The sequence below is a fragment of the Brachycentrus maculatus genome, unplaced genomic scaffold, assembly GCF_059751285.1.
Source record: "Brachycentrus maculatus isolate JH-2025_06_01 unplaced genomic scaffold, ASM5975128v1 h1tg000115l, whole genome shotgun sequence".
NCBI classification, from domain to species: Eukaryota; Metazoa; Arthropoda; class Insecta; order Trichoptera; family Brachycentridae; genus Brachycentrus; species Brachycentrus maculatus.
Genome location: NW_028280868.1, coordinates 2,200,780 through 2,212,500, shown reverse-complemented (window position 1 = coordinate 2,212,500; position 11,721 = coordinate 2,200,780). Strand labels below are relative to the sequence as shown.

The window sequence follows — 11,721 nt, the reverse complement described above, 5'->3', positions numbered from 1 at the left end:
TTTTGTGTGTATGTTAAATGATAAGGTGTGAGTTCGCTTCAAAAAAGTATCATTATTTTTATGACTTAAACAATATTTAAATGTTATAAAATCATTGTAAATCTTATTATAATTTCAACTGGTTGCGAAGATTACATTATAAATTAATCAAAAAGATAACTGCCAAATACTGTTTTTCGATTCGAAACCAGTTGAAGATATACATAATAAGATGCAAAGTAAGTTTATTTTTTACAAAAAAATTTTTTTAGTTATAAAAAATGTTTAGTATTTTCGAATATTAATTGTTAAGTTGTTTAAAAAAATAAGTCGCCAAAATAAAAACAAAACCTTTTTACTTCAAATCTCAATATTATTTTTTTTAAATAAAAATAATCAGATTAATAAAAAACATTTAATATTCGTCTTTAACTTTTATGAGAAAGTTTAAATACATGTTACAAGATTACATTATAAATGTATAAAGAAAAAGTCAGACTATTTATGTACAAATAAGCGCACGATACAAGAAGTTTTCACAAATTCCAAAGTTATGAACACGAAATTACGTAAATTTATTTTTGAAGCTTCATAAAAGAAAGCTGTGAATACGTGTATCGCGCATGTATCCACGAAGGAAGAAAGCTTGGAAAATAAACAGAGGAAAGTTAATACAACAGTTGTTTGATGTAAAATGTTTGAAGTAAATTCAGACTTTCGGGGGAAAGATTTATGTTCCGCGTAAGACTTTGGCATACGGGAGTGTTTTTACAAAAAAAATATTCGATTGTATAATTTATGAGCGCGAACGTGTTCCGTGGTTTATTTACTCCCTAGAACTGCCTGCTGTGTAATGTACTAGAACCATATAGAGTATATAAAACTGGTAAGCACAGGTTCAATTTTTTACCCCTATTCAGCACAACATTTCACTGAAACCTCCCGGCTATTTTTTTTGCCGGGTAACTGATTGTTTGGGCCTGATACGAATTACAACAGACGAAAATTTGTTCCGTTTTAAAGAACACGTATATTTAGAAATATTATTGTTCACAAATGCAAATGTATTTGAATGTATACCGTGACAATAATAATAATAATAAGGGCATAAAATATAATTTTAAAAAATATGAAAAAGGGAAAAAAATCTTTTCATTTTGTACCTACTTAACTACTTTGTTACAAAATGTTTTGTAGTGGTTTTACGACAAATTTATTTTTTTAGTTATAAAATTGAAAATAAAAAAGTCCTTCAAATATTGATTAAATAAAATACAGTACCCTCTCAGTTAGAGCAGGACTAATTATCAATCAAGTTAACAATGCTTCAATAATTTATTAATTTTTAAAACAGAAATTTAGTTTCATTGTTTTATTCGGTAGTTTTTGTGCGATAGTACCCATTTTTTGTTTTTCCTAGTAAATACCACATTTTATTCAAAATTATCATGACACGTGTTTCAATGCACTCAACGCTATTGAAAACAGTATCTAATGGTGATGTTGAGTGCATCGAAACACGTGTCACATAGATTTGAATTATTCATGGTACCTTTACAGCAAATATATATTTTTTTAATAATGTGAATTAATTATTGAAAAATGATATTTTATAATTGGATAAGATAAATTATTAGCAGCATATATTTTTTTATTTTAAATAATAGTGTTTAACGTTTGTGTTTTTTTGACGTTAACCTAAAATGGCTTTGTATAAATTATTGATTTTATTTTAATCATTTGCCAACTGAAGTAACTAACCAATAAACAAATCATTTTATTACGAAGGACACTTTCAACTTTACAATACAATATTGATGATATGAAGGAAAGGTTAACCAAAACAAATCAATTAAATTATGACGTCGTTAAAATTAATATCCCAGTGTTTTAAAGCTCCGCGTTTCGCTTTGTAGGCAAAAAATATTATTGAAGTCGAACAGTAAATGTGGGAATGAAAGCGAATTTATCACGCAAAAGCCTTTGGAAAATGGTTTGAATTGTGCGGTAAACCCAAGGAGTCGCTTACTTTTACCATCAAATATTCTGTTACCTGTGTTCCACGGTTTTGCGGCGTCGGAAAATTGCCTATAAATTCCATTTAATTTACACCCTGCCCAAGTTATCGGCCCTTGCTTCCTTTGTCGGGGGAATGGTGATTTTGTATTTCGCGGAGATTTTCTCAAGTGATAATGAAGGGAGTCGATTTAAAGTTTCGTGCGAGGTGCTTGCCAAGGAGCCGACTATTAATAAAGCGATCGATAAACTAGTACGAAAGTTGGGATATCTAGCGATAAATTTCAAAGCTGGTAACTCCTATTGTTATATAAAGCTCAACGTACTAATTCTTGAAAACTAAATTATATTTTACAGACAAAAAAACTTTTATTAAATTTCTGGTTATCATTCAGATTTTTTAGGCATTCACTTTGTGGTAAGACATAATAAAACTGTAAATGAGAACACTCGTTTTTTATCACTTTAGGAAAAAAATTGATCCTGTGGAAAAAAACAAGTGTTCTCATTTACAATTTTTTATTTAATTATTTATAAAATACATATGTACGTAAAGATACATATATGCATTTTTAAATTCATATATATGAATCTTTTTCAATTCAGAAACCCAATAAACCACCTTCTGTGTCTGGTCGGTTCTTTTTAATTATTAAAAATTAAACTCTTGTTTGAGACCACTGATTGAGTTTTATTTCACGAGACTAGTTTTGAAAACTACAGAGGTTTTTATTGACAGGTGATCACAAAAACAAACAAGCACAATAATATTTCAATACAATTGTTTAATTTTTAATAACCAACATACCATTCCACAAAGTTAATGCCGAATCAATAAATAATATTTGAGTTCTTTTAACATACTTTAAACAATTTTTTTTTTTTTTACATAATATACATGCAAAAAAAGAATAAAATAAAAACAATTTTACTATTTCTTTAGTATTAACTCTTGACCTTTGGTTCATATTTTTTGCCATCTTACCTTCGCTGGCAACAAATTAAAAATGTAAGAATCTGTGTATCGATGTGTCACGAGAGTTACAGAAATAAATGAAAGGTTCCTTGCGTGGTGCGTACTTGCTTAGATATCAATCTAACCACATCCTGGCAATACCAACTAAATAATACAAGAAAACCACAGCAGACGTCTTCATATTTTCCCCATTCCAATAAAATAAAATATTTTATTTATTGTTTCGGCATTAACTTTGTGGTAAGACATGTTACAATGATTAAAGAAAACACTTCGTTTTTTACCACTTGAGTTTTATTATAGACTACATGTTTCAGAAGTTAAACTTCCATCATTCAGGTCTGTATAATAACTTATTAAAGTTATTATACAGACCTGAATGATGGAAGTATAACTTCTGAAACATGTAGTCTATAATAAAACTCAAGTGGTAAAAAACGAAGTGTTTTCTTTAATCATTGTAAAATAAAATATAACTTTACACATTCAACTTCCCTCCACTCATACCTTATCGTAATCACTCCTTGGTCACGCCTACTCACCCAACTACCTATGTTCTCTGTGTTTAGTTTGGTATCCATCCAACCCCGAAGAAGATGAGGTACCGATCGAAACTTGTTGTAAAAGTGGTACCAAATGAAAGTGGTTAAAAACAAAGTAGTTTTAAATAATAAAATAACAACTATCTTGTTTTTTCCACATAAATTTTACTAGACCAGCCACCAGGTTTTGTCGTAACCGTCTTCATTTAATAAATTTATTGATTTAATTACATAAAATGCAGTTCCACCAAGAAATGTTAGTACAAAACTTAAATCTAATATTTTTTTTGACATTTCCTCAAAGATGAAGAAGAATATGGAAGTCTGGACATTTACGGCGCTGACGACCGTCACAGGCTGGTTAAAGTGATCACTTTACACACATGTAACATTCAACAATTCTAATCATGATTAACAAGCACACTACTCAAATTCTTGGAAGATCTATATATTTGAACCAATTTCAAAACGTTGTTCTTGAATCACTAGAACTTCACTAGAGACATATATTGGTGAGATTTGGACACACTCAAAATGTTGTAATGAAATGTTGTAATATTTTACATATGTTTTAGAGAATACAAAAACAGTAATAAAACGCTTTGGTTAAAACAAATTTCATTATCTATTTACCTTCTGATATGATCAAGCATATATGAGAGTAGGGTGGAACACTTATCCCATACTAAAATATTTTCATTTTATGGAAAGCGTGTTAACATCTTTCTAAAAGTCCGTAATAAGAAACAAAATTTCAAAAAAGATTATAAATTTTAATTTTTTATTTAAATGTTAATCGTCTTTATAATCTCTAATAAATTATTAAAAATTAAAAAAATATATCTTAAATTAACGTTTTCGATAATCTTCAAACAAATCCCCTAGGGCAAATTCAAGTGATTAAAAACAACCCTTGAAAATAATATTAATCTTTACAGCTATGTATTATATAATATATCCGATTTTGATGTTACAAGGGAGGTTAGGCGCTTTATATAAGAAAAGGAAAGGCTGTGATTAAATTTTTGGCCTAAGGGCAAAGGGCATGTCACCCCCACGCAGATAAGATAAGTCATCCGTTAGGGCATCTGCTTCAGTGGCACCATCCAATTAATAGCTTTTCAATAATCCAATCATTTTCAGATTGTGCATAGACTCGGATACGGATGAAATGGATATCTTGAATTCCTGAAATTCCGGGGAAATCGAATATTTTTTCAATCCGGTTGGATAACAGAAACGAATTAATTTGAAGGAATTAATCACCATGTCTAACCGAGAATACTGTGAGAAAAAAGTTAAGTAATCGTTAATAAGATTTAATTCCAACATTATAAGTGTGTTCAAATACTTGCTCCTTGTTTATTCCATTTAGGAGTTATTTCACATTTTTAATATCTTAACAAGATCAAGATCAAGGATTTTATTTCTTGAATGTTTTCCGCAGATACTTTGTGGCACATTTTATAATATCTTTATAAGATTAATTAACTTTGTTAAAAATCCTAAATTGTTAAGATTTTTATGGAGTGTGTGGAAGTTTTTGGTTAGAGTATTTTAATGTTTTTAATGTTTTTGATTTAAAATAAACTCTGATGATGACAAGCTTTTGTCGAAACCGGTACGTTAAATTGTATTACTAAAAAAAGTGGTGAAAACAATGTTAATTAACTTTATAAAGATAAAAATCAAGGAATCTATGAAAGTTCGGGTATTTACAGGTTAACGACCTGTCACTAGTTAAGTGATCATTTACCTTTTTTAAAACTTGTAACACTCACCCAGTCTGATGATGTCGGTAACGACGAAATCCGGTCGCTGGTCAAATAAAAATAAAGTGGAAAATCTAAAAATATTGGTTTTTATCTAATAATATATTACGAAAAAAAATCATTTTTAAAATTCGCTTGGCTTAATTTTGAGATCTTCTTTAGATCCTTTATTATATTATAGTCAGGTTACGATATTGTATTATTGTAGAGAACTTTAATTAACAGATTTGTGGTTTGATTCCCACAACTATTTTCAATAAATGGTTGCTTAGGCCAATTAAAATAAAACTTCATTAAATTAATTGACTTCGTTTGAATATTGAATTTTGATTGAATGTTCAAACCGAAATTCCCTAGATACATCTGTTATTTTTCTTTTCTTCTCTTTTAAAAAAAATATTTTGCATTTCACAAGTACAAATAAAAAAATATATATATTTGTACAAAAAATATGGGTATGCATAATATTTTAGGTTACAGTAAATGATACTGGCAAGAATTCAATAGATATTATCAGAAATAAAATTATATTAAATCTGCTAATATAAACTACAAATATTTGATAATAATGGAAAACAAAAATTGATATCTTGAAAATGAAAAGAATTAGCAAATATGTACTTTATGATCTTATGATCTTATCTCTATATATCTTCCTTTACCTTTATTTCTTATTTTCATCCTCTAGAACAATTACGGGGGCTCTTAATGTTCTAGAATACCGCATCAGATCTATGACATATATAAAAAATATTTACAGCATTTTGAGTGTGTCCAAATACTTGTTCACAAAATCTGGAGTATCTCCAATTCCAGGAGTTATTTTCATATTATCACTTAAACCAGCCTATGACGGTCGTCAGCCCCGTAAATGTCCAGACTTCCATATTCTTCTTCATCTTTGATGAGATGTCATAAAATAATATAAAAAATATTATCAAAATTCATGCAACATGGATGGCATGGAATACTCAGACTTCCATCTTCTTTCAAGATAGCTAAAGCCATTGTTTTTTATACAAAAACAATAATTGCTTTTCTTTGTTAAGACACCTAAAATACGGAAAGTAGATTTAGCAAAAACAAAAAAGTTTTGTACATTTCTAAAAGATATATACAGTATCCATAAATAAGGTATTATTTCAAATTTCCCTCGAGAAAAGTTACATCTGTTTCGAATGGTTAAATTGTTATGTTTGCCTAGCAACGCTTGTGTTCTCCGCACAATACGAACAACAATATCTTGCGTAAAATTTAATTTCCCTGAAGATTAAAAAAGGATTTCTCACATGCAGTTAATAAAGTTAACTACATATTGTGCTGCGGACTAAAAAGCAGACTCCTCGTGGCCATATATAAGTACAATTCCGCCTCGGTAGAGAATTCACAAGAAAATCGCCACAACTTTTATGCTACATTTAAAACTTATACCAATTATATCACTATTTTTCTGTGTCAAACAAAACATAAGGGGAATTTTTTTTATTATTTTAAGATTGTTTATTTTTATTTCCTCATACACATGATTACAAATCACAATAATGTGCCTTAAGTGAATTTTTCCATGTCGAAGGTACATTTTACAATATTTATTCATAAATGATAAGAATTTTAACATGACATGATTTGATCTTTTCATGTCAATTCATATTCATTATCTATTTCTGAATAGCTCTTTTATATTGAGTTTTTTTTAAATTTTATTTTAAATGACTTCACGGATGATAGAAACTGGTTTTTCAACTTTATTGCATAGTAATCAAATTTGTTGACCAAAAGAGATATGAATTAGGTTTGATAAATGTGTTTCAATGTTTAACTGTTTCCATGTTTCTATGTACCTATTTACAAATGTACTTTTGAACCAGCCTAAACGCCTTAGTGTATTAGTACACCTTACTACTCAGACAAATGTAAAATCATTTGCACATTTTTAAAATCTCAACATAGATGAAGAAGAATATGAATGTCTGGGCATTTACATGGCTTACGATCTGTCATAAGCTGGTTTTATGATCACTTTACACGCATTGCCATATTCACTACTTTACCCATGATTAACAACCACACTACTCAAATGTTGCCAATCATGGTTAGAATGGTGAATGTTACACTTGTGTAAAGTGATCACTTAACCAGCCTACAACAGATCGTAAGCCCTATAAATACCCAGGCTTTATTATTTTTATTCATTTATGTTCAGATGTCAAAAATGTAAAATTACTCGTAGGTGAAAGAACTCAGATATGTGAACAAGTATTTGGTCACTTTCAAAATGTTTTGAATAACATTTTTTGTTTTCTTTTCGTTGCAGTGTCTCTTCAAGGACAAAGGAACTCCCAGCTTCCCAACAAGTTTACTGGGTTTCTTCTGGTGGCAGAGCCGGAGTCCAGGGATATAGTGACGGACTCCTTCGTGGTCAACCAGAAGCAGAACGACGTCGGAACCTTCCAGACTCTTGGCGACTCCCTCACCAAGTACAGCGAGAAGTGTCCCAACGCCGTTGCTCACGCCAGTTCTCTGCCTAAAAGCGAGATCCAGGTACGGATACTTTGTAATTAGTTGATTGGTAGTCAATTGTACGACTGATTAAGGTAATCGGTTAGCCTTGTTAGGCTCAATGATCAAGTTATCTTACATATATAATGTAAATGACCAAAATATAAAAGGTATACATGGTAAAAAAAAATACCGAAAAATAAGGTGTAAGTACTTCCAAAAAGTTTTTTTTTGAAGCAGATGATATGTTTATCAGCTTTATTGAATAAAACAACTTTGTTTTATTACTATTTATTAGTACCCTTTATCCAACCGGCTTCATACTGTTTTTGGGCGATTCCATTCGTACCTCACAAGTTGTCATTTGGAGTTGACGTATTCGCTACGCAATGCACAATGAAAAATAACATTTATGAGTTTTTAAATCATATTTTTAAAATCATTTAAAAAAATCATATTTTCATATGGTGTACGGAGTGCGTGGAAGTTTTTGGTAAGGGAAGGGTAACTAACTATGAGTATTTCAATGTTTTAGAATTTAGTTCATAAACCCTGATGATGACAACGTTCTTGTCGAAACCGGTTGGATAAAGTTTACCAATAAAAAGTGGTTAAGACAAAGTTGTTTTATTTTATAAAGTTTGTAAAATGTGACACAAAGTATCTGCGAAAAACATTCAAGAAATGATATGTTTGTCATTTTTATTATTACAAAAAATTATTATTTATGATATTTGCCTCATTAACCCCCCCTTCCCGGTATTGTGTATCTTGTACACGTTGCTTCTAATAACCATAATATCTCCATACATATAATAAATACAAGGCTTAGTTTTTAGGTATTCCTCCATAGCATATTTACGCATTTAAAAAATAATATTAATAATAATCAGAATTTCCGTTCAGAAAATCCGATATTTTGTGAATATCGGAAACAAATTCGCGTACCTACAAACAGCGCGTGAAGAGTGTACGGGAACTGCGACACTATATTTTCATCTCACTCTTGCATACGTGAGGAGCTCAAAGCTCAATGTTCTTTGGCTAGCGGCAGTAGCTTTTGAGCTTTCATCAAGAGTGGACCTATGCTTGTTCCGTAAGCGTTCTCAGATGGTTTTTTAATGTTTTCAGTAAAAAAATCTAATATATTATATTTTTTTACTTCATTTATAATTACCTATGGGGATTTGATATGAATGTCCGTGTTTCTATATGGACGCGAGTAATCCAAGGTAGTCACTACCTATCTGCCTATATAGATTGCGCGCCTCTGCTGGTTGAATACCAGCTCTCATTGTGAATCACTCCATTCGGGGTTTGTTTTCGGAGCCTGACTATAATCATTGGAACGAAGTACGTATTCTATACATAAGTATCAAAACCTATAGAGCAGTGCTTGTCAAACATTTTGCCACGGAATCCTTTTGAAAGAGTTAATATTATTCAATTATCAATATTAAAGGCGGGATATTCGATAGCCCGCAACTTAATTTTCATTAACCCCAGATAAAATTATACGTTATCGTTTTTTTTTTCTTAAAATAACATTTAAAAAAATAAAATAATATTGAAAAATAATTTTTGTTTCGTAAAAAAAGGAAAGTTATTGCAAGGTAAGGAGTTAAAATAAATGATATTTATTCTAAAAAAATCGAATTGAATAATCAATGTGACACGTATGGCTTCTTGCGCAGCAGATCGCTTACTGAATTGTGTATTTTCAAGTACCTTCTTAATGATAATTGTGCAAAAAAGGTTTTTTTCACTTCTGACTTCTACAACAGTTTACAAAACAAACACAATAATGCAGCAAAAAAGAATAACGTATGAATTCTACTGTAAATTGATAATATTCGATTTAATACGGAGCCCTCCTAAAGACCTTGCAAAGGCCCAGGGCTCCGCAGAACACACTTTGAGAAGTCCTACTATATAGGATATTGGGAGTATATATGCAAATTTGCGTAGAACGTATTGTTTACTTAATTTCGGCAACCATATTCAGATGTGTCCCGTCATAAATTGATTTTCTGAACGATATTTGCTTTGAACGCACTCGACCATATTGAATCGCATGCACGTTAGCTACGATAATACCAGTGACGTTCCTCGAGAAGAGAAAAAAAACTTTATTTTATGGAAAACCATTCCATGCTTTGTATACCCTAGTCTTGTTATAAAAAACTGGAATTGAGAATTTATACAAAATAGTTAAGCTATTATTTTGTACATACGACCACTAACTTGACAATAAATATTTTTTTTAAATTTTATTTGTGATTTATTTTCTTATTCTTTTTTCTTGCTACATTCATAAGTATCGAATCAGATTTACATTGACTCCTTATTACATGAGGGTGACATGGTCAGTTCTTGCCTAAACTACCTTTTAGGCTGATGATAAAGAAATATTATAATAACTTATATTTACTCATTTAAAAAATTATAAAAGCACAGCTTGTTATTGTTTTACATATCACAAATATTTTTACTCGTTAACAACTAAAAAGGATTCGAAACATTGAAAAAACGAACTAAACCATTTATTTTTGTATGGATATATAAAAGCAATCAACGAAAACATTACATATCTCAATTAAATACCTATTTCTAATAATGAACCGCTCAGGCTCACAGAATTATGAAATTTTAATATTTATGTAAAAATAAAAACATCGATATTTATTTTTTTTTAAAAGAAATTTATATATTTATATATATATATATATATATATATATATATATATATATATATATATATATATATATATATATATATATATATATATATATATATATATATATATATATATATATATATATATATATATATATATATATATATATATATATATATATATTTATATATATACATATATAAATATATATATATATATATATATATATATATATATATATATATATATATATATATATATATATATATATATATATATATATATATATATATATATATATATATATATATATATATATATATATATATATATATATATATATATATATATATATATATATATATATATATATATATATATATATATATATATATATATATATATATATATATATATATATATATATATATATATATATATATATATATATATATATATATATATATATATATATATATATATATATATATATATATATATATATATATATATATATATATATATATATATATATATATATATATATATAATATATATATATATATATATATATATATATATATATATATATATATATATATATATATATATATATATATATATATATATATATATTATATATATATATATATATATATATATATATATATATATATATATATATATATATATATATATATATATATATATATATATATATATATATATTCGTTTATACTAAAATTATTTATGGTCACAGGTGATAAGGAAAATAATCTTAAACACAAACTCGTAACATAGTAACTTACATAATTTTGTTGTTTCGGTTTGTCTTTGACAATATTTACATAGGACAAGTATGGTTTACTTAACGAGTTGTTTTCTGGACAGGTACTTCATATAAACTGCACTGAAAAGGATTAAGGATGGGAAGTTTAGTATAATCAGTTTTGAAACTTAAACGGTTCATAATTGCAAGGAAATTCAATTAAGATTTGATCACGTACTATTCATTAAACTTCTAGAGGCTCTTAGCGATTACACAAGCTATAAGATATGAAATCGGTGTTTGTTTATAGAATTTTTATCACCTCTAAAAATTTGAGAATGTGAATCTGAAAACATTCGTGAAAAACGTAATAAAGATTTTCACTTAAACAGAGTGGATTCAAAACATTTTGAGTGTGTCCAAATACTTGTTCACAAATCTAGGTTTTCTCCACTTAGGAGTTATTTATACATTTTTTAAATTCTCAACA

At 28.2% G+C, this 11,721-nt stretch overlaps 1 protein-coding gene across 10 annotated transcripts in view; it reads left to right on the top strand.

Annotated features, from left to right (window-relative positions):
* Positions 1–11,721, top strand: part of LOC148309942 (spondin-1) — a 190,098-nt gene that overhangs the window by 106,278 nt on the left and 72,099 nt on the right. For all 10 annotated transcript variants that reach the window (XM_088259220.1, XM_088259214.1, XM_088259217.1 and 7 more), the window contains exon 4: positions 7,600–7,826. In XM_088259220.1, coding sequence (XP_088115346.1) covers positions 7,600–7,826 — 227 coding nt within the window. The remainder of the gene's footprint in view (positions 1–7,599; positions 7,827–11,721) is intronic.